Source organism: Tachypleus tridentatus, chromosome 10 (assembly GCF_004210375.1).
Source record: "Tachypleus tridentatus isolate NWPU-2018 chromosome 10, ASM421037v1, whole genome shotgun sequence".
NCBI classification, from domain to species: domain Eukaryota; kingdom Metazoa; phylum Arthropoda; class Merostomata; order Xiphosura; family Limulidae; genus Tachypleus; species Tachypleus tridentatus.
Genome location: NC_134834.1, coordinates 38,402,370 through 38,427,827, shown reverse-complemented (window position 1 = coordinate 38,427,827; position 25,458 = coordinate 38,402,370). Strand labels below are relative to the sequence as shown.

Genomic DNA, 25,458 nt, shown 5'->3' with positions numbered 1-25,458 from the left:
TCTTCATTTCTGTCATTTTTTTTCTTGTATCATATGAAAATGAAATTATCTCAAGTGCAAGCGTTTAAGAGCTACTGCACATGAAGAGTGTGCTGCTTTCCCATTGACGGAGGCCTATTTTTTGTATGATAATGTTACCATGTGCTAACGTAATTTATGTAAGTACATAAATTTAGAGAGGATTTAGTTCAAGGTTACTTGCATGCTTGTCTCTTTGGCAGATATGTAAGAAATATAACAATTCTGGTGAAGTGATGAGAAGATCTCAGTATTAGAAAATGTGAACTTTAAAGTCAATCTGTTCTGATAGTCCTTAGGATTGGCAAGAAATGAAACTTAATTTTAGTGTTAGCTTGTTGGTAATACATACTCTCAGTATGATCAATTTACTATTTATTATTTTGAGCTTTATGTAACTTTTGAAAAGAAGTTTGATGTAATGCACCTGCCCCTTTTGAAAGTTTTTGTAATTACAATTTCCAATAAAAGGTAGGTATGAAAAACACAAAACAAAAAACAAACATGACTGTATGTTATCCATGGAAATTCTAAGAACCAATCAAAGATATGTTCAGGTACTTAAAAGATTTATGTTTTTTTTTAAAGACTGGGGATTCAGGGCACTGAATTATGAAAAAAAACTACAAAATATAATTGGAGCTTGGATCTAATGGCACTAGCACATTGCAGTTGCTAGCTACTAATGCCAAAGGATTTGATGTCAATGGCTCTGACATGAAACATTTTAACATTGAAGGCACTTACACATGAGTTAAAAAATTAGGCAATGTTCTTCACGTATTATGTATCAACTTTTAGTGTTTTAGTAAATTTACTCTTTTTATATAACTTAATCCATTCCAGAAGGCTGTTCAAAAACCGAATCAATTTTTCCCATAAGAAATACTGTAAATTAAATTAATTCGTTACAGATCTCCAAAAATTATGCATTATGAAGCATTTTAAGTAAAAATATTGCTTATTTATACCTGTATAATAATACTTACATGCATAAAGTCAACCACAAAAACTATAAACACAATAAATGAAAATTTAATTGCACTTTACCTGTGCTGAGGAGAGCTGATGGCGTAAGTGAAAGGTGGTGAGGAATATGGAAAGTAGGAGGGTTATTGTTTAAAAGGGGAGTCACCTTCCATAGAAATGTCAGGTAACTCTCCTTCTGGGGTTCTTTTTCTTTTCTGTCTCTTTGCACCACTACAACCTGCTTGAGACTCGCTGGACCTATTTCTCACTAAAAACGTGTCTAATGAGGTTTGTTTCTGCCTGCATTTTAAAATGTTTGTGAAGTAAGACATGGCATTGTCATTGAAAAGGTTTATGCTGCGGTTTGCTACAGCTTTGTCAGGGTGAAATTTTTCCACAAAACTTTGTAACTCTCCCCCTTTCCACACATTTCCTTGATTAGTGAACTAGGAACATCCTCCCTTCCCTCCTTCTCATCTGAAGACACTTTCTCAGTTGACTTCTGTTGCTGCTCCTTCTGAAGGTCTTGGAGTTCTTCCATGGTGAGCTGTGTTGTTGTCTTCCACCAACTCCTACACATCATCACCACTCACATTCAAGCCCATACACTTGCCTCATGAGACAATATCCTCGACAACAGGCTTAGCCTCAAAGCCTTCAAAGTTTCTATTTGCTACTGAGTCTGGCAACAATTTCTTCAAGACTGAGTTCATGGCCCTCAAAGACACTTCCCTCCAGGCTTTGTCTATGATCCTCAAGCAATGGAGGATATTAAAGTGATTTTTCCAGAACTCTCTGAGAGTTAACTCTGTGTCAGAAGTCACTTCAAAGCATCTTTGAAACAGTGCTTTGATGTAGAGTTTCTTAAAGTTTGTTATGACCTGCTGGCCCATGGGCTGAATGAGAGGAGTTATGTTAGGGGGCAAGAACTTCACTGTAATGAAACTGTACTCTCCCACCAACCCATCCTCCAAGCCTGGTGGGTGAGCAGGTGCATTGTCTATCACAAGAAGGGCCTTGAGTGGCAACTGGTTTTCCATGAGGTAATTCTTTATACTTGGGGCAAACACTTCATGGACCCACTCCATAAAAAAATTGCCTGGTTACCCATGCTTTACTGTTAGCCCTCCACATGATATTTAGTTTACTTTTCAGTACATTATTTTTCTTAAAAACCCTTGAGTTCTCAGAATGGTACACAAGCAAAGACTTAAGTCCCCACTTGCATTACTACATAACAATAGAGTTAGCCTGTCTTTCATTGGCTTGTGTCCTAGCAGTGACTTCTCTTCCTTGGTGATGTAGGTCCTCTTTGGCATTTTCTTCCAAAAGAGGCCTGTCTCATCACAGTTGAACACTTGTTGGGGAATAAAACCCTCAGCTTCTACATAGTCCTTAAATTTTCTAACAAATTTATCAGCAGTGTCTTTGTTAGAACTGGCACCCTCCCCATGTCTCACCACACTATGTATGCTACTACTCTTCCTAAATTTTTCAAACCACACCCTACTAGCCTTAAAGGCATCACTTGTATCAGCACTCATTCCAGGGGTGTTTTTCAGGAGGTCAGCATGCAACTGCTTTGCTTTGCTTTCTCACAAATGATGGTCTCAGAAATGCTATCACCAGCTAACTGTTTTTCATTTGCCCAAATCAACAACAGTTTTTCTACCTCTTCCATTGTTTGTGATCTTCGTTTCTTAAGCACTATCACTCCTTTTGCAACATCAGCTCCTTTGATGACCTCTTTATTTTTCAGTATGGTGCAGACTGTAGACTTCACCATACCAAACTGTGTAGCAAGGTCAGACATGCGAACATCACTCTCATACTTTGTTATGAGATCTTTTTTCACCTCTATTGTGGCTCTAACAACTTTTCTTTTTAGTTTGCTGCTTTCATTATCCTTCTCTGACCCCACGGTGGCTTATTTAATCAGAATATTTAGGAAAAAAAAAGTAAAAGAAAAACGAGAACATTCACAGCAGATTTTAGCAGGGGTGTGGACTGAGTGACAGGTGCAGGTAAAATGTTTTGGGCAAGCTTTGTGTGGGCTAAAAATGGTTGAAGGGTCATACGGGTTATCAGTCAGGTTATTTTGGGGGTTCAGGCCACGACAGCTTGGTTTGGGAACTGAGTTTATGTTCAACAACTGAGACATTTTTTTCTCGAACAATATGTTTGAAAACCGAATTGGTCGAGTAGATAGTCGATCGAGAACTGAGGTACCACTGTATTTGAAATTAGAGTCTTTATCATTTTATATCAGTCATTCTAAAATTAAAATAAAAAGAAACACATTTTAGGTAAATTGCCAAAACAAATATAAAAATTTAAAATATGATTTATTAAAACATAATTGAAAAGAAGGTATGTTAAAGAGGTTAATTATTTGGATAAAAGATAAAAAGCATTATTTTAAACTTAAAAAATAAAAATTTAGTAAATATATGTATAAAATCCTAAGTCACTGAAATAGTTTTGAAGGGTTTTGCATCACCATGCAAAAATAAACCTTTGTTTTCTAATCCATTGTGCTTTATCTGTCACATTTATTCTCCAACATGAAAATACTAACTCCGTTATGTAAGGTAATTTATTACTATTTTTCTGCTTTTTCCTTATTTGTACATTTTCGAATATAATATAAGCTAATGCAAGCTATCATTATAACCTAACTACCATGATCCGAAACCATAAATCATTGGAAAAGATAAGCCAAAATCTAATAGATACTGTCAAAATATACTATAAATACAAAAAAACAATAACATTGCATTCTGACTTGCCTTACACAGTATTATCCAAAAATACAGAGTGAATTATGATGAAACAGAAGAAACAAAATTCACTATATATCAATGGTATTATTTATTCTACTTCTGATTTTTGTATGTGATTTCAAAAGCAGCTATAGAAATAATAACACAGACTTGAGATGGTTATATTGTCTTGAAAGTTTTACATGTTTTACAGTAATTCCTGTCCATTAAATTAAAAAATATCCATTTTTCTCCATCATGTACAGATTTGTCACAAAGCATCTTTTGAACTTTGGCATAAATGAATCATTTTTAATGAGATCTGGTCACATTTTGTTTTGCTTAATATGTTGACAGTCACTGACTATAAGATTCTTCAGATCATCATCATCAAAATGTGAGAGTTATTGATCATTCTAGAACCCAAACATAACTATCAGTATTTGTTGTAAATGAAATAATAATTTGATCTAAGTAAGAGTTTTTTCTTCCTGACTTGTAAAAAAATTCTTATGTCATAGAAAAAAAATGGAACATTATTTTTTAAATCTACATAGCTGAATTATGAAACATTGGTCATTAAAACCCAAGACAACTTTTATGAAATTTAAATTCGCAGGCTTGTATAATGGAATTCAAGTTCATTGGAAATGTGAGTAGATTCTCATAATTTATAGGAAAAACAGTATTTACACATTATCTGAAAATTATACTGGCATGGTTATGCTTTTGAATTTGATAGAAATCCATTGCTAACATGTCTGTACAACTTTGCAGTTGCTTATGAATTTGCAACTTCAACCAGACATGAAATATGTTTTGCTTCACATTCTAAGGCAGGTTTAACCCAATGTGGATAGCATCTTAGAGGTGATATTACTTTTACAGTCACTCCTAAATCAATTCTAGCTTGCTAGATTAATCTGTGGATACGATACATGTATTTATTATATTACATTTGTTTTTGTTGTGACTATTTTGAATAAACCATTTCTGGGCAAGGTGAAGCATTATTACCAGGTATTGTATTTAAATTACAGGGTTGAGTAGTTTAATCATAACCAGTAAGAAATTTAGAGATTTGAACTTCATTCAATGCTTGTGTCACACCATCCCGCAATATAATTGGTTGTGTACAAGATGCAACTTTATATTTTTCTGTTAAATTGGGTGGTACCCCATGCATACAAACATATTTCTGCATATCATAATGCTTGTACAGTATCTTATCATGTATTCAGGTCATTAGTAAAGGAAGCACTGTAATGTCATTGACTTTGTAAACTAATAATAAGAGGTATGTTATTGTTTGTAAAGAAGTTTGTGTTTAAATACAGTATAATAGATGTTTACACAAAGCTGATTTGTAACAGTGGTATCTAACCTGGGATTTTTGTCTTGAGTTGTTTAATTTTTGAGTTAACTCTGCTGTGACTTGTTGTAGTCCTCTGTTATCTGTGATTAGTATGCCAGTAATCTTTTAATGACAGTAAATTTGATGAATGTGAGTGTAGATTTATCACTGCAAGTAATAATTTAAAATGGTGAAAATGGCAACTAGCAATGCTATGGGAATGACATTTGTATGTCATAAATGTGATTTATGTGTTTATAGAGTTATGTATCCTTTAACTCTCTTATTAATCAAGTTGTGAATTGCTTTTTGCTTTGGTTTGTAAGTTGAATAACATTAACTATACATAATTTTTTTCTAGACTGTAATTTTCAAATGGATCTAATATAAATTTTAGAAAATGAGGCAAATAACTATTTGGTAAGTTTTCATCTAATTTTTATAATTTCGTATTGCTTTATAGTTGTTGCTTAACCCTTTATAACCAACATAAATGTTCATGTTTTTTATGTGGGGAGCACAACATAACAAAGTATTCTATTATGGTACAATGATGAAAAATACTGAAAAAAGTTATTTGTGAAAGACATTGATATTTCTATTCTTTTTAAAAACAAAAATATTACACTTTTTAGTTTCATTCTGCACTTTTACAGCTAGTTTTATTCATAGAGTTAAGTTTTCCTACCAATGATATACTGCTTATGATTTAATGTAACAAATGGTAAATATATAATACTTATGTAACATAATTTAAAATGGAGTTTAGATCCACTACTATAGAACAAATGTATATAGAATGAAATTTTAACATTTCCATGGTTTATCTTTGGTTCATCCTATGTTTATGAAAGAAATGTATAGCTTATTTTATAATAGAAAGTTCCAATTTGCTTCAGGGCATTTGACATCCACTACAACCTGTTTGTGTATTTCATAAACAAAAGAGAGTGAATAGAACATGTGAAAACTGTTGCTCCCTAACAAAGGATCTAAATTTTATTTTGTAATTGGTTCTTCAGTACAAGAACCATTAAGAGACTGGATATAAAATAAATATGAAATATGGTACCTTTATTAATAAAGTTTTCATCATTTTCATCATAGCTTTGAAATTTATAAGGTTTCTTTTATAGTGTATCTCAGAATGGCTGTTATGGGTATTAATGCTGTTATTTCTCATCATCAAGAATTTCTTTTACAGTAGTTGACCATGTATTACTATAATGTCAATTATGTTGTGAATGTAACATTATAGATCAACAGAACCTGCAATAGAATTTGTTGTAACTATGATAGTCGAGTTTAAGAAATTAGTACTTCCACTTAGTGAAGTAGAACAAATTGGATTTATTTGTAAAAGTGTTGAATCATTATGGAATCATACTTTGTTAATTATAAAGATATTTAATAGAAGAAATATACACTACAAATATTAGCTGTTTAATGGGTAAGAAACAACCATTTTTAGGTTGAAATAACCCTACTAGAAATTTCAGCTAATAGTGCATAAAATGGGGCTGTTTGGTATTTGGATCATAAAGTTTGAAAAAAAATCCATCTAGGATTAGCTTCCCACTAGTTCCAACTAGCTCCTTAATTCTACTGGTTCCATCTGGTTACCACATTCTTTTGGTCCCAACAGGTTCCAGCTGTTTGATTTTAGGCTTATGAATTGATGGTGAGATTTGTAGTGAATAGTAAATCCTTATTTTGAATATTTTATACTTACATTCTTAAGACATTACTTTATTCAAGTAAGTTATTTGTTGAGTTGCCCGAATGATCAGAGTTGCATTTGCTTAAATGATGAGTTATACATCTAATGTATATTCATGATTACTGTCTACAATTAACTGAACAAAGATGAATTTTTGAACTGTAGTAATTTGGTTTTGTATTAAACAGGTTTTTTGTTTTTAGGCTGAAAACCACTTCTGTTTGTTGGGAATAGATTTGGGTTAAACTTCTGATATGGTTTCTTACATTAATAATCATACATTGGGTCATATACTTACATATATAATGATGCATAGCTTCACATTTGAGCAAGCACATCTCTGAATATTCCATGAAGTCACCAATGGATAATTTGCCCATATATCCTCTCATAAGATGGCTCATCTATTCAATAGAAGAATTTCACTATTCTGTTAAAGTTCACACAGAGCAGGCTGTGGAAGTAGAAATATAATCAACCTACACAAAAATGCTGTGTCATTGATGTTCAAGTTGCAGACCTTTTGGCCTGTTAGGTAAAGAGTAACTTAATAAGCATCATCCTTACACTTTTCCATCCACTTCTCATAGTTCCAGTTGACTTTCTTCCTCTTCCTGGTAATTCTACCTAACTTGTTATACAAGCATACACTGTCAATAGATTATATGCAAATATTAGTAACACTGTTAAGTAAACTACACAGATGTTTTATTTTTAAAGTGTTGGTTAAAATGTAGCCTCATGTATTAAATATGTCTTACCAGTATTATGAGCTTCTCTTCTAACAGTAAATAAACCTCATTATGTTTAGCAGTTCACTTTGCTGACAATAAGAAAATGACCCATGTTTTAAGAAGATGAAATGAGCAATTGGTTTACAGAAATAAAGTTCTTACAGAGTTATTTTATGTTGAAATAGAGAATGCTTTGGAAATGAAACATTTTATATTTTGACTTGTAATAATGTTTTGTGTTTCCTTAAGTTTCTTTTATTTTTGTAAGACTTAAATCTATAATTATTTCTTTTATACCTCTTATGTTTAGTCATTGATTTTCTTCATTTGTATAAATGTTTTTTCTCAAGTGAGAGATTGAAGTAATCTAAAGAGAAAAAGGGTAGTTTTGAGAAAACTGCTTAAAAATGACAATACAGCAATTATAATTATATAATTCTATATTAGGGTTAGAGGTACAAGGATAGTTTGTATATTTACTCTATATGTGCACGCACGCACACACACAGAGGCTAAGTGATTAGTTGCTTAAAATGTTAAAGACCAAGTTTTGATACTTGTAGTTACTATTGCTTATTGAGTAGGTTGAGAAATGCCTATTAGAAAAATGCTTGCAGAATTATACTGGTGACTATACAGTCTACCTAATTCAGCTCTAGTGTAAATGCTTTAAAAGTATTTCATCTTCAGTTCATTTTGTGCAAACTATTGCAGGACTTATATAACATGAAAGTGAATTGAAATGGATGTGCTTTGATTGTAGGAGTGAAATGAGTGTGGATTCAATTACCCTATGTAACAAAATTTTGACTTTTTCTTGTTTCTGGGCAGAAAGTGTAATTTCCCAATTGCTTATGCCTAAAGTGAATGGGAAAGACTTATTTTTTTCTTCAACCTTTGCTTTTGTGACCTGGGTAACGAAATTGTCAAATTTACCCATTTTCCAAAACATTCCAGGTAGATTCAGTGCTGAGTAGCTGATAGAGAATTTTCTGAAACTTATAATAATTTTCAAAAATTTTCTAGAATGTTGTAGAACTTATGAGAATATTCAAGAACCTTTTAGAATTTTCTAGAGCTTCCCATTAGTAATATATATACAGGAGCTTACCACTCACCACTTCAGTTTAGTTCTGGTTGCCTAAGTGAACACATAGACTTATCTGATTTTATCAGAGATGGCATCAAGAAGCTGCAGGCATTCTCCAAATGCATTCTGCTATGTGGTCGATTTATCAAGACAAGAGTAGAAAAATACTCTGTGACAGTATCTGGTAAAATGTGTGAAACCTACAAGACATATTTCAGCATGCCTGTTGGAGATCGAGACAAACCCTGGGCACCTCAATTGGAATTGCCTGTAACCTGAACGAGTGGCGCCTCTTCATTGATAGCTTATCCAGAAGCCTCAAAGCTATGCTACTCCATAATGGAAATAAGTATCTGTCTCTTCCCCTAGCTCATTTGGTGCACCTAAAAGAGGAACACAACAGCGTCAAGACCTTGCTAGAAGCCTTGAAGTACAATGAGTATGGCTGGGAGGTTATCGTAGACTTTAAAAATGGTGGCATTCCTGATGGGTCTCCAAGGAGGCTTTACTAAGTTTTCCTGTTATCTTTGCCTTTGGGACAGCAGGGACGCCACAGCACACTACAACAAGAAGCACTGGCCACAATGGACCAAGTTCTCTGTGGGGAGGCACAATGTCAAGTGTGAGCCAGTAGTGGACCTCCAGAAGGTGTCGTTTCCCCCATTGCACTTAAATTTGGGTCTTGTGAAACAATTTGTCACAGCTCTTGATAAGGAGTCTTCAGCCTTTAAGTACCTTCGAGACTTCTTCCTTAAGCTGTCTGAGGCAAAGGTCAAAGCTGGTGTCTTCTTTGGACCACAAATAAAGAAGATTTCGGAATGCACAGAATTAGCTCAGTAGGAAGGTGAAAAAAGCTTGGGGCAGCTTTGTTGCAGTGGTTTGGGGCTTCTTTGGCAATCACAAGGCTGAAAATTATGTGGAACTGGTTGAGGCCCTGGTGAAGAACTATGGCAAAATGGGCTGCAGGATGTCCCTGAAAGTCCATATCTTTGATGCTCATCTTGATAAATTCAAGGAGAGCATGGAAGCATACTTAGAGGAGCAAGGCAAGCGCTTCCACCAAGATACACTGAACTTTGAACGCTGCTACCAAAGAGCGTGTAATGAAAACATGATGGGAGACTATATTTGGGAGCTGATACATGAAAGTGATTTACATTACAGTTGCAAATCTTGAAAAACTACTCCCTTCTAAACATTTTTGTATAACTGTATTATAAATACATGTAAATCTTGATTCATATGTTGTTTTATTCAGACCTTATGGAAATGAAAATGTGCAAATTTGCCCATTTTTACATAGAAAATAGGTTAATTTATAAATTTCATTATCCAGATTGCAAAAGCAAAGTTTGAAGCAAATAATAGTCATTTTCTGTACTTTTACAACATAAGAAATAATACATACTATCCAGGAACAAAATTTGTTTTACATAGTGTTATTAGTATATTTGGCTGAGAACTTAAGAATCAGTGGCAATGATCTTGCAAATTTTTATAGACTACATAAGGTACACAAATCCAACATACCTTTAAGACCTATTGTCTTCCTTCTTGGTATCTATCCTGTCACCACTGAGATAATACTGAATGTCATGTTCACAGCTAAAAACGTAAGATATATATATATAACTTAAAATGTCAAATTATATAATAAACATAATTAGTGAGCAAACAAAGGGAATTTCAGAATGAAACTTTTAAACATGCATTCTGGATTTTAGCTGTTAAAACATTACAGCCTTTCAAAGGCATACATTCTGTTGATATATATTCATATAAGAATAACAGTATAATTGCTACCTTAACTTTTTTTAAAATAAATTTTTTCCAACAACATGTTAACTACCAATTAGTTTTACCTATTTCTTAATTAATATAAAAGTTTGTTAACATATTAGGATATCAAAACTTAGAGAAAACAATGAAAATATTCAACAAGGTAAAAACAGTTTTATAATTTCCTTTCAAGCACACTTTACTATTTTAAGATACAAAACACAGCTGACTTTTTCTTTTAAAGTTCCATATATATTTGAGAGTAGTTATATTTTGCTTTAACTTTCTGGTCTTATAAATTATTTCTTGTAAAGTCTAGTTTTTCTAGTGTACATAACCCTAGATAGCTTTAGCAGTCTTTCACTGACTTTGAATTTTTCTGTTGCAGTCTGTGGTGGTTTATTTTTCATCATTTAGGTATGTATTGGGGCCTGTCAATATGAACTTGAAAAGAAATGTTTTTGGATTAGAGTATAATCTTGGAAGTTGATGTAACCAATCATTTATATGTTGATAGAGCATGAATAGTAATGTTAAATCATACTTTTATATATTCTTTATTAAATTATTTAAACTGTAGAGCTTTTTGTTTGTCCACTTGTCACAATACCATAAACAAAATCAGTATCTGTAATTTTCAAACATGTATATAGAAATTTATTATATACCAATACAAGTTATCCATACAACATTTATTTCTGTTATAACTTAAGATTATATTTCTATACTTTGGAATCCCAGTAGCTCTGCAGTAAGTGTCAGGGTGTTGTTTTGTTTGTTTGTGCTTAACAATCAAATAAACAAACTTGTATAGTTTGTAATATTTCCCTTTCATTCTTTTTACTGGTAGTAATTGTACACATCTACATTCTCCTTGGCCTTAGGTGGACAACATCAACTTTCACTCAGATTACCGCTGGCAGTCTACAGAGGTAGATTTATTTAATTTTGGTTAATCACAGGCAATCTATTAAAAAAATTAATATGAAGCTTTTTTTTTGTAAAAATAACTGATAAATTTGAAATATCATGACATCTATGAACTTTTGGTATCTACATATGAAAACTCATAATTTTCTTAAATTACCCATAGAATTGTGCTGTGTCAGTTTTTAATGTATAGCAAATTGCAATAATAAAGTTGAAACAGAAATAAAAAAAATGAAACAAAGTTTTATTAAATCACAATAATAGACATGGAAGTTGAAAAAATGTTTACAAATGCTTGTTGCTGGTTTTAAAGTTCATTCAAATCATACATCCCTCATGCTATAACCTTAATATCATGATTCCATATCATGCATGAAGCATGTAGTATTTTCTCTCATACTGGACTTGAGAGTCATTCTTTGAGGGAGATGCCATTTTCGAAAAAGGATGTGTATCTTTGATAGAATTGCTTGCACACTATGATTCAGCTGTGATTCACTGGAAGGAAATGAAAAGGCCACAACTTATGATAATGATGTAATGATATTTATATCACAGAGATGCCAACCATTACGATTTGAGCATAATCATTACAATTTTGGTGTATACATTACAACTATACGCTCATACAGACAAATATTATGACTTGTTGCAACTCCCAAATTATTATATATTATATAGGCCTATACAATAAAGTGATAAATTGTTAAAGTGATAAATAAAGAAAATTTCTAGTGAAATACAAATAAATTTTGATAATAAATAAAAGACAGTCCAAATGGCTACTTGAGATAATCATGTTTGTGCTTGAAATAATAAAAAATATTTGTATCTGCGATGTCTACCAATAGTTTGAGTGTGGTGCTTCTCCAAACTGGGAACGTGGGGGAATCCATAGTTATGTCATCAGTGCTTGTCAGCCAATCAGTGCTCGCATAGATGGGTATTTCTCATTTTCTAAGTGGCATAGAAACACCAATGCAATCGTTCACAAGATGGAAAAAAGAGGCCTCATTCACCAGATTGTTTTATTTCTGGCAATTCTAAAAGGACTAAAACTGTGAATCAAAAATTTAAGAAAGAGTATAGTGCAAAATATCTGGTCATTGCATCAAAAGTCAGTGACAGTGATGTGTTTTGTACAGTTTGTCACATCAATTTTTTTCTGTGGTGCATGGCGGGATAAACGATTGTTTCAGACATACAAAATCGGCATCTCACCAACAAACGGCTCAGGTGAAGACAAAAATGATGCAGATAATGACATTTATGAGTAAGAATTCAGAATATGAAACCATAAATGTAGAAGTGATATTCACGCAATTCTTCATTGCTCATAATTTACCGCTAGCTGTATCCAATCATGCAGGACATCTATTCAGAAAAAATGTTCCCAGACTCTGATATAGCGAAAAAATATGGCTGTGCTAGAACCAAAACTACAGCCATTGTACAAATGTTGGGTTGTGAAGATGACAAAATGATTTCAAGCATACTTACTAACAGTGTTTACAGTTTAGCCACAGATGGATCCACAGACATGGATGACTCAAAACTGTATCCAGTGGTTGTACGATATCTTGACCCTTTGCTTGGAAAAATTGTTTGTTCTCTTTTAACAATGGTGGAATGGAAAGAAGCTTCAACAGGAGAAAATATTTTCAAGCTTTTGGACCACAAAGTGACAAAGAGAAAAATTCCATGGTTTTTCTTCAGACAATGCCTCAGTTATGTCTGCTATTGGTATAGGTAAAGGTGTGATGGGACACATCTCAAGACGACAGCCTAGCGTTTACTTCATGAGCTGTGCCTGTCACCTCATGAATATTGCTGCCCAGAAAGCTTCCAGAGAACTGCCCTGCCCAATTTCTGATATATTGATAGATATCTACTATTTTCTGGACAAAAGTGCTTGCAGAAAACAACATTCCAAAGAGTTTCAAGGATTGTATGACAAAGAAACAAGAAAAATTCTACAACTTGTTAACACAAGATGGCTGTCATTTGGGGTGTGTATCAAAAGAATATTGGCAAGTGGAAGCCATTGAAGAAGTATTTTCACTGTGAAAAAGAAAAACTAGATTCAGAAAGATCTAAACGTGCAGCTCAGTCAGGCAGCAAGACTTGAACAGTCAGGATAACCTCTCAGCCACACAGGGACACAAGACAACAGTCTCCAAAAGCAGACAAAGAAACATTTGATATAACTCAATATATGTTTAGGCAGTCTGACCTTGAACTAAAGAAGAGACAATCATTGAATAAAGAAAAGAAACTGAAAGCTAGCAAGGAAGTAACCAAGAAAAGTTATGCGCAGAACAAGTTAGATAGGTTAACAGTTTTCTTGGACAACAAAATCAACTTGTTATTTTGTCTTTTCCTTCAGTCTGCAATTCCTCTATTTGAGCAAGCCAATTTGATATTGCAAAGAGAAGAACCTTGCATACATATTATACATTGAACTCTGATTACACAAGTTAAAAATATACTTGTCAGATACATCAAGCCAGAATATCTTGAAGACAGCATCACTGAACTTGACTACAACAATGAATCCTTACACAAATCTGATGAGGCAGTTTCTATTGGAAATGCTGCCAAGGAATACATTGTTGATTATGAAAAGGGCCTGGACCTGATCAGCTTCTACACCAGTGTCAAGAAATACTATATTGCAGCTACAAATTACATGATGAAACATTTCCCTCTAAATGATGAACTTCTGATTCACGCAGTGGTTGCTAATCCAAAACTGAAAGTCAGCAACTATTTCTCTTCTCTACGCTTCTTCACAGACAGGTATCCTATCCTTGTCAATACACATGAGCACGATACTATTGACAGGTTGGAAGGGCAATATTTGAACTATCAAATTGATACTTTCTCAGAAACTGTCCTTCAGTTGAATGTTGACAAGTTTTGGGTTCAGCTGTCTACAGTTAAGTATGGAAATGGAAACCAGAAGTATGACATTCTGTGTAGGGTTATGCTTGGAATTCTTACAATCTTCCATTCTAATGCTGACAGTGAAAAGATATTTAGTTTAGTGACTAAACACAAAAGCAAGTTCAGACCAAACTTGAGCACCTCAGTTTTGAGCAGTATTATAACACACAAGATGTGTATGCAGTCAAATGGACAATGTTGTTATAACTCCCAACCATCCAGAGACATTCTCATGAAAGCAAAGGCTGCAACAGCTGCAAAACTATTACAATAAGTCTCATAAACATGATATAAACTGGTCCTTACAGAAAGTTTTTTCTGCTACTATTTGTGCATGTTCAAAGTTGTTTTACCAGTATGTTTGTTACTCTGAACTAAATAAGACATAATTTCAAAATAATTTTTTTTAAATTTATTTATTAAATACACAAAACACAGTTATAAATGAGCAATCTATAGCAGTAATAAATAATAATAGTTATAATAATAATAAATAGCTTATAGACATTGGTCAGGCCTAGTAGCCACAAATGATAAATGGCTCTGTCTACAATCATTACACTCAGTCATTTGAAATAGTTGGCATCTCTGATATCACCAAAAACTGAGGCATGAAATTGAATTCCTAGTAAACAGTCATAATGCCATAGACTTTCTAAACTAATAAAGTGTAGTCACAACTGTCAACTTGTAGTATTTGGCAAATATTCATTTTCATAATCTTGCCAGTTCATCAGAATAGTCAGAAACTAATTCTTAACGATGCCTAAAACAAACTTTAAATCACTCACTAATCCAATGCTGATTTACAAAACAATAAATGCCTTTATGATAACAGCTTCTAATTCCTTATAAATTAATCCATATGTTATTTAAATTAAAATGTCTTGACATAAGTGGGTCTAACATTTCCAAACCATTTATTGTTTTCCCACACGTTGTCAACACCATCAGTAGTAATAATTTATTTCTAATCTGAACATTATAATAATTAACTATAAAAATATTTTTAACTTTCTTTACATTACATATTATTTAACTTTAATAATTTTTCAATTTAGTTTATCATGTACTTCAAATAAAATGAGCACTTGTGTTACAGATATATCGGTTGATAATAATCTAACTAATTTTTCCAATATGAAATTAGCAAATCAGTTTTGTACACTACTGTAAAAAAAGTTAAGTACATATGATCAAAGTAGAAGGCCAAATTCTACTGTTTAAAGCCTTGTTCAAATTGTCAGTCACTACTGTCTGACTTCTAAATAAATACCTTGTATCAAAGCATAAAACAATCACTCAGTCTTACTTTTTACAGTAGCAGTTTTAATTTGCACATTATTAAAATCCAGGGAGAAAACTACTAAGGCTAGGAAAGTATCTTAACTTTTTTTTTTAATTATTACTTATTAATTATTTTTTGAAACAGAGTTTTACTTTTGTCATATGGTAAATTCAGATATTCATTCATGGAATTAGATAAATGATCATTCTCAAAGAGATTTCAGTTATTGCTACATTGTACACAAAGAATTAATTAACTTGTTAATTTTATGGAATTTGTAGTAAAAATGTTTTGCTGAGTGAAGTTTCTGAAATGTGACTTTCAGATTTTACCTTAAAATAAATATCTCTTCAGTACATTTTACTCCTAAAATTACATAGTTAAAAGTCATCTTGTGCAAACTACATGACAGACAGGAAATCTGAAAACAAATGTCCCCCATTTTCAACAAAGAACAATAATGTGGATGAGAAGAAATGTTCACCTGCTGTTTCTCTTGTTTAGTTATCTGTGATACAGTATAAACTAATATCACACATGTACATATCTGTTCCAGAAGTTGTGCTATACCCCTCAGGTATGCCTTTCCTTCATGGTTTTGTACACCTGTGTTTCCACAGTGGTTATTTCCAACTTCATTGGTTACTTGTGTACCTTCACTGGCCCCTCCACCTGTACGATATGACATTCTAGCTGTGGATAAGGGAGTTAAGACCATTTCAGAAGTTAACATTTTCTTACACTAAAAATTTTTTTCTGATCTATACTTATCTCCTCTCACATACTTGCCACCCTTTTTTCCCAGTGACATGCTGGTGTATCTAATGCGTGACTGCCATTTCTTGAAAGTGAGGTTTGTCCGATAATAATAATAGTTAGCTTTGCAAGTTTGGATGGTGCAATATGATTAGTGGTATATTATACAGGTGAGCTTTTAGTGAGGGTGGTAAGTACCTATCACAAACATATTTTCAATGAAAGATAATGTTATCTGTCATTGTGTTTTTGTACACTGATGTCTCTTTATTTTCAAACTCAGAGAAATTAAGAATAATCTAATAATTATTTTACCAAACCTCCGATTATACAGCAGATGTACCTGATTTATTCTCTAAGGTAATTATTCCATAATGTATTCCTTACTGAGGAACCTTAGCTGAATCTTTTGAATACGATACTTTGTTGTGATGTACCAACATGTGAGGACTTTATTTTTGATAAAACAATTCTTCAGTGTTTTGTTTAACTATGTAACTGAAATGATTTTAATACTGTATAAATCTAATTATGCTTTTAATACTCAAATGAATTTGACAGAAAATATTAATTGTATTTTAAAGGTATATTGTAATAATTTGTAAGTGATAAACAGGGTGTTTGTGTTACAATTGGCCTTTGTTTTGAAATTGCTTCTCATATAAGCACGAGTGAAATGTCTAGTTTTTGATTTTTGTAATGTGTCAAGAGTCTGAATTTGTTTGTGTATTCTGATCAGCCATTCAGGCCTAAGAATAATGATAAGTTTGTAAAATTTTTAAATCCAAGTGTCAACAACGTTTTAGGAACATTACAGTTTTGTTTTGCCAGAAGTTAATGTGGCTATTAGAAAGGGCATAAGGATTCCACATTAGTCTGTATTTACTTCTAACATAACTGTTGTGTATGCATATTCTTTAATTGATTGACATTATTACTTATAGATCCATATTGTGTTGAAGAAATATTACCATATGAAAACTTATTGATGATTATTCATTTGGAGTATATTATGGTAAATAGTTTTACCATAATTTTGAAGAGATAATTCAAATCTAGACTTTTTGGCTTCTTGTATTTTTTGTATTATTTATCAGCAGGGAGTTTATTTTTCTTCTGACATTTCTAAAGGCATACTGTATTGTAATAAACTTCAACTGGAAAGAAGTTGTGTGGTTACTATGCAAAATAAAGATCTAATTATGACTGTCATACAATTATTTTATTTTTCCAGTAGTTAATAGATTTGTGGTTTATTTCAATTGTTATTTCTTCCCTTATTTCACTACTGTTTGGGTAACCAATCAGTGAATTTGCACCTACCGCTCTTGGTGAATGCCAAAAGGTAGTCATATACTGAGGGAGGGGGAGAGGTTATAACTTGACAAATTTATTATTGGGCATTGTTTTCTATATTCGTTCATGCTTTATAGAATCAATTCAACTTTATTCATTGTTACTCACTTTTTATTATCATTAACATTGCTAATTGCCCATATTTTACTTTTCAGTAATTATATGCAAATTACTTCCTTAAATATTGCCCTGGATTAGAAGTGTGTTAGTGGACTTGTGTGCTTCAAACTGGGTTTTAATATCTGTAGTGGACATGGCACAGATGTCCATTGTGTAGCTTTGTTATACACAAACAAAAATCTTATCCTTATTCATTAATGGTACTGATGTAGGAAGCTTTTGTATTCTCAATGACTATTAAGTATTTGATAAATTTTTAAAAAGAGTTATGTCATTTTTTTGGGTCTATATTATTTATTATTATAAATCTGAGTAAAACATTGTTGCTACTCTCACATGCTCTATCTATTCAATCTTATGTGCAGTGGAATCTCAAACTCTTATAATTTTCATGTTATCTATTAAGCCAATTTTATTTCAGCTTACAACTTAGAATTTCAGTGCAAATGACATATATCTATATCCTTCACAATATTTTCATTTCATGTCTTTATTTTTAATGTAGTACAAATACTCAATATTGTTATTTGTACAAATGTTGCCCTCCAGCAGTACAGCGGTAAGTCTGTGGACTTACAATGCTAAAATCAGTGGATTGAGCAGATAGCCTGATGTGGCTTTGCTGTAAGAAAAACACACATAAAAATGTTACATTTTCTGCAACAATAATAAACTTTAATTTTATTACTTATAATCATTTTGGCAATTGCAAGAAATTCCAAAGATTAGTCTTGTAAAATATTTTGAAACATGCAGAATGGTTGTTTGATTTTTAATAATAAGTATAAGTTCATAAAACATTAACTCATGAACAAAAGAATATCATATGTGTAGTTAAATGCCTCATTTTTTTCAGCTTTCTCTTTTGCTGTGCAGTTACATACCAAAGAGATCACAGCTGCTGCTCTAGCATTTGGTGAAGATGTGGCTGATGAGGTTAGATCTTATTTTTTAGATATCATAAAGAATATGTATTTAATTTTTCAGCATTGGAATTTTATATTTACAAGATAGACCTTTGTAAAGGGAACTCTTGGATTATGGTATTATCTTGCCAAGTGTGTGTAGGTGTAATTTTTGCTGGATCTGTTGTGGCTGTGCAACTAATGTCCAAAAAAACCAATAAAACATATTCAAGGATGGGAGAAGATAGTTTACAGTTAAATATTTAATACTGGTATGTCCAAAGTAAAATGATAAATAAGAATTTTCAGTATTTTAAATTGGTAAAGTAATGTTAAAACAAAACAACTAACTTTTTGAAAGTTTTGATGTTACTCCTCTAGATATTAGCATTACAGATATTTCCTTTATTGTTTTAGTTGCTTATTACTACTTCAAAATGTTTGCCATTACACTGACAGATTTAAACAGAATAATGGTCATTATATTTTTTGAAACATGAAAAACTCATTACAGATAAGTTATGAAGTTTCCTATCAACAAATGAGTGTAGTGGTTGTTTTTTTTAATTTTTAACTGTCATAATTTATTAAGTTCAAACAATCTCTAAAGAATGAAATATACTTTTTTTTTACTTAGGTATTTTAGGGTTTAAAACTAAATATTTCTTCTTATTTCTATGATTTATTATATAGTACTCCCATCTAAAGAAATATCTTTTCCCATTTTGTCTAATTTAATGGAAACTGGAGTTATATTTTAGATTTTTAATGCAGAGATCTGTATACTCAGGTCTTCATTTTTTTTAGTTTAAGCTTACCACAACTTTGTGTTTAGGGTGCTCAATTTGAAATCTGTGGAACATGAAAACAAAACCCAGAGCTAATATGCTTATCCTTTTAGCTATTGGGGTGTTAAAAAGTGATGATTAATCCCACTATTCATTGTAAAAAGAGTAGACCAAGTGTTGGCAGTGGGTACTGCTGGAAGGTTGCTTTTCCTCTGGCCAGATGAAAAACTTATTGGTGGATAGCTTTTGTAGGTTTGCCATAAACAAACAAACAAAAACTTTTTGATTTCACTAAATAAATCCTTAATCTCTGCTTAGTTGTAAAGCAACTTAAAAATTTATGTAGTATTAGATAAGTAAATTTCTGAGCCAAAAAAATATAAAATTGTTTTTTCTTTATACATGATCTCAGCATTTGTTTGTTTAATAATTTTTGTTTGTGGGAGGCTTGTTTATAAGTTTATTCAATAAGTCAAGTTTGGTTGGATTTCATTATTATTAAGTGTAAGTTCTGGAATTTAATTAAAGTTAAATCTTTTTTTTTTTTTCATTCTAGTGTACAGAGTAATTTGTAAAGGAATCTTTTTAATACTTAAAATACATTACCAGTAAATGATTACTTTTAATAAGTGTTAATTATTTAAAAGTTTTACTAATTGTAGTTATAATGTTTTAGAAATTCCCATGGATTGAAGCAGATTCAGAGCATTTAACTGTTAAAGGAGGTGTGATTTTTCCTTTGCGAGCTGCAACAACATGTCTAGGAAAGGTATATAAAAAATACATTGATAAGAAATAAGACAAAAAATAGAAAGATTATAATATAAATCTATGAAATTACTCTCATTTTTCCTTTATACTTCACTGTACAGTAGTTAATTTCTAGTTTCAAGAATCATACTAACTAAAAGTACCCATATCAAACAGTATGGTCCAAAAAGGATCAGAGAGCAGTTATTTCTTGCTGTAGAAATTTTTTAAGACCCTTGGTTATGAAAAACCAACCTCTCTGAGCATTGCACCAAATTTTGAAATATTATATCCTAGAAGGTGCTGATTTGTAGAAATAAACAACTTGACTCTACTGTTCAGAATCTTCTTTTGAGATTTGAAATCCATGAAAAAGATACAGCTGTGTATAGCAGTAATGGTGTTAGAGGCTTCAGTGTTTTAATCTTCTCCAGAATCAATATAATATGCCTTGCTTTATCCTAATCTAATTTGATTTTGACTTCTCAGAGCACTTGCCCTTCTCCTAACTCTTCTTCCTCTACTTTCAGCATGATTTCTTTACTTTCAGTTAATATGATTTGCTTTATTCAAGCATGAATCCAAAGGTAAGTGGCATCTACAAGCACTACAGGTGAAGCTGTCTCTTTTCTTTTTGTGTTTATGTTCCTGGAAAGGTATTTTACAGATTTCACTTATGAGTACATTTTTTAAATATGAAGAAGAAGCTTTATTGGATTATGGTTATATTGTCAAATGCCTTTAATCCCTATTTAGGCACTGATGTTGTTTTTCTTTCCTAAATTTGGGTTGGCTTTTCATGATCAGGGGTCTTAATAACAACAAAACATTTTTATGATACAATACTCTTCCCTCCTCTCATGAGATCAGCTTTCTGTGTTTTATGTTGCTCTCTGTTTGCAAACTTTTTGAATGCATGCCACAACCTTTTAATTCTACTGTTTGAATCCAAAGTTCCAACACATCTCTCATGTAAATAACTTTGCATCACCTCTCCATCAATAGGAAAGAACTACTATCACATGACATGTGTAACTCCTTCCATACACTATTGCCATACTATCATTTTTTATTTTGCAATGCTTGAGTTCAGATGACTTTCTTTAAAAAAATTTTAACATTTGAGTTCTCTTTGTGATCTGTTTGATTTACCTGTTTGTCATATATTTATTTGCTGTATTCATATCACACATGAATTCTGAAGTTGCTGTTACAACTTTGGGTGCATATCACTCGTCTGTTCCTGCACATATCAGGAGATTTTGCAGGAAGATCAAGCACTATATATAATGCACGTTGTCTCCTCTTTGTTCCCTTATTCTTCCTGTATTTTTCGAATCTTTTACAGGTGTATGCAAACTACTCTATCTCCTCACTTGGTGTTCACTTCTCTCACCTTCCCAAGGATTCTGTTCAGCTCTTATCAGTTTTCTCTGTACTTGTAAGTAACATATGTATTATTTTATTTCTCGCTATTGTTTTTTTTGGGGGGTTTACACTCTGTTTTTGCTATCCTACTTGATGATTTCAGATTAGTCTGCCCACACAACCTTTCAGGCAAGTTCTGATATTTTGAACCCACCAGTTGTAGGTTTAGTTTACATATTTTGGGGTTTGAGTCTCAAAATTTCCCTGTTCATCCTACCTCTGCCCAGTTTTCCAGCATTTTCCTTTCTCTTCCTATCCCAGAATTTTGTGGGAATCCTACTGTGTCTTTGTTGTTGTGGGTGGCTTCTATCCAAAATAGTTCTGTATTTCCTTGCAAGAAACCCAAAGTTCTCTAGTTGTTGTTATGAGTCTTGTTTCCTAACCTTACTTATTCCATTCCTGTCTATAACAGTTTTCCATGGTACCATTGTTTGGTGTTTTAAGCTGCAATGCATGGCTTTTCTTTCATCCTCCACAGGATCTCTAGCCATGCCAGCATTTATCCAAAACTGTCCTTGTTCTTCTACCCCAGCAGGTGTTATTTCTGCTTTATGCAGATTTTACTACTGCCTGTTTGCCCTATCCTTTAGTCTTGTTTCTGTGTCATCTACTTTTGTTGAGTGTTTGCCCTATTGCTCAACATATTCACACATTGGACAACTGGGTTCTTGCCATTTCTCAATGGGAGTTGGCAGTCCTATTCATCATCTTCTTCTTAAATATGTGCAGGTAGGATGGTTGATCACTTTCAAGGGTCCTTCCTTCATCCTTTCCAATACTTTGTACATCTGGGGATTTTCGTAACATTCATCTTGGTTAGGCTTTACCTTCTCTTCTCAGACACCATTCTATGGAGCTGGCTGTTCAGACTGCCCTGTCTGGTCCATTACTTCGTAATGGCAAGATTCTATAGCTTTTGAGGTGGCGGTCACCTCTGACACATTTCATACCCCTTGGAAGGGCTTGTATGCTTCAGTAGGCTCCTCATGACCAATGGAATTTTGCATGGAATTTCTTAGATGCTGCTATTAATATTCTCTCACATGTTGGTGATGAGAGTCCCACTTCCTCCACTGCAACCTGAGTTGCATCTGTTTACAGATGCTTTCTTTCAGGGCTGAGGTGCATGGATTTGATTACCAAGTGGTTTTGGCTTATTAGTCTGTGGAAGATGTTTCTCTTTACGGTAATGTTCTCAAATTCCTGGCTGTTTGTTGGGCTTTGCATCATTTATTTTCCCTTGCCAGCCACCAACAGGTTATGATCCCTTTTGACATTTCTTCCAGGTGACTTCTATCAATACCCAGGGAACACAAGGTTCCATTTCCTTTTTTTTTTTTTTTATAGATATTCTTTCTTGGACTCAATAACAATGCATTCTTTTGATGGTGTGTCATATCTCAGATGCTTTCCCTCTCTTGGTTGATTATATTTCTTGTCCAAATTTCATTTATCCAAGATGTGGTTTCTATATCCTGCTATATTTCAGTGGCTCTGTCTGCATCTGTGTGTATCTTTTATTGAGGTTTTTGCCCAATGCCCTCAATCCCAATTATCTTGGTTTTGTCCTTGATGACAAGAAATCCACTTGAAGTAAAAATGTATATTGGAATGGCTGGTATACCCACACCAACCATTCTGAAAAAATTGACTTGGATTTGGTCCATGGTCTCCCTTTCTCCAGCTTTGGCTTTCAGTACTTTCATTTGTGATTGTTCTTATCTCTTCCTTTTTGTTTACTATCCATTTATTTCATTTCTGTAGGTGATCTATTTCATCCATGCACAGTCATTCTGATTGCTCTTTCCTGGCCTGCTGAACATTGGTTTTATCAGTTCTTGCAACTGGAGGTTGGCACAAGGGAGTTCTTTACTGATGATTTATTTTTTTTCAGGGAATGTTGCTTGGAATTCACTTTGAATCCCACTCTTTATGAAGTGGTGCCTGACCAGGTTTTCTCTCTGTACTCTAAATTGGTTCCACTTAGTTATAACCATTTGAAGACTTCATTTCATCAAGTCTCCATTGCAGACAATTTTGATTCCTCAATTTCATGGCTCTGTATGCTCACCTTTCGAATAGGGTGTTTCACAATAATACATGACAGTAAATTCATCATTTTAGTTGTGTCATAATATGCCTATTCCAAATCCCATCACCCATGGATGGTATGGGTAAAGCAGAAAGGGATTATTGCTCATTCCTGTGATCCTGGATTGAATAAATCTCTACACTTTGCATTGAAAAATAGGGTCTCATAATCCCATTGCACTGTCTCAGGTGTTGCAGTTGCACTGGACTCCCTAACTCCTTTTCCCCCTTTCTTCTAGTGGAGTACAGGAGTCCTTACCACTTGCCAATTCCAAGCCACTGGGGTTGTTGACTATAGTACAACCTACTGGATGGGCTCTACAAAAATAATTATAGTCATTCAAGACAAAGTAGAGCAGTGGTATTCTGCTGGTGTAGAAAGAGTTATTATATCATCTGGATGGGTGATTTTTCCAGGGTTGAGATGCCCAAATTCAGTTCACTCCTCTGATTAGGTGCCCTTCTCCTACTGTCACATGAATGTCAGTACCCAACAATTGAAGTTTGGACATTGAGTGAACCAGTCAAACATGTCCTCACACAGGTTTTGAGTTGTCCATCTTCTCTCAATTGCTCTTCTGTGTAGTGTGTCACAGAAGTTCTCTGTGGCATGTTACATCTTCTCTCCTGGGTTTCCCTTCATAATAAGATTCTTGACAACCTGGATCAGTTTGAGCTTGTTTACTATCGATGGATCGGATGCGTGTGATGAACTTTCTTCAAATTTTGGATGACACAGCAGTAGGTTAGTCTGTGTATTCTTGGAGTTTTCTAATAGTTTTCTTTGGCCTCTAGGACTTAAGACAGCATAAATCTGATCCTACTCTCACAAAGACATCAGTACCCAGTGAGTGAGGCTTTGGATATAGTTGACTTGATGAGTGTGGTCTCTTATACCCTAGCCACTCTACACCTTGGGGCATATCATCTGTTACCCAACTTTCATTGTTTGACTGAGTGAATCTACTTCTTTTATGTCTTTTTGTTACATCATCCTCTTCCATGTGGTTGTGCTCTCTTATTGTTACACCACGTCTAGTCCTCCTGACTCTATATCACTTTTCCTGGAAGAGAGATACTTGACTTTGATGTGGTGTGGTGCCCCTTCCAAGATCTTCTGATCTGTTTCTCTCAGTTAAGGAGAATACACCTGAGCTTCCTTTGCACTAATCTCTCCTCCACTTCAATGTAGGGTTGAAGCTAATGTTGTGAGAGGAGGGAGAGTACCATATCATATCCTACCATTCTTCCCCACTATTTTCTTGTGCTCATGTCTTTTGCAAAACTTTGAAAAGAGTTAGGTAGTGGCACATAGTGTGTGTGTGTGTGTGTTTTCCTTATAGCAAAGCCACATCAGGCTATCTGCTGTGTCTACCAAGGGGAATTGAACCCCTCATTTTAGCATTGTAAATCTGAATATTTACCACTGTTTCAACAGGGGACTATTTACATGAGGGACATGTTGGAATTTTGGGTTCCAATAGAGGTAAGGTTGAAGGCTTGTGACATGCATTTAAACAATGTTTGCAAATAGAGGTCAGCACAAAACAAGAAAAGCTAATGTTGTGAGAGCAGGGATGTACTTATCAAAACTACATTTTTGTTTTGGAAAAATCATTATTGAGTTTCAAAACTTGAATTATGTTTCAACAGTTCCTGATGTTTCAAAACATT

The 25,458-nt window shown here is 33.3% G+C and overlaps 1 protein-coding gene across 2 annotated transcripts in view; it reads left to right on the top strand.

Annotated features, from left to right (window-relative positions):
* The window catches only part of PolZ2 (DNA polymerase zeta subunit 2), a 38,686-nt gene that overhangs the window by 12,614 nt on the left and 614 nt on the right, over nucleotides 1-25,458 (top strand). Inside the window, exons 5-7 of one of the 2 annotated variants that reach the window (XR_013015657.1) lie at nucleotides 11,277-11,358; nucleotides 18,679-18,758; nucleotides 20,192-20,284. Coding sequence is in view for 1 of the 2 variants with exons in the window: in XM_076460877.1 (XP_076316992.1) it covers nucleotides 18,679-18,758; nucleotides 20,192-20,284 (173 nt within the window). In the remaining variant the exon portion in view is untranslated. The remainder of the gene's footprint in view (nucleotides 1-11,276; nucleotides 11,359-18,678; nucleotides 18,759-20,191; nucleotides 20,285-25,458) is intronic. The other variant, XM_076460877.1, reaches the window with a different exon arrangement.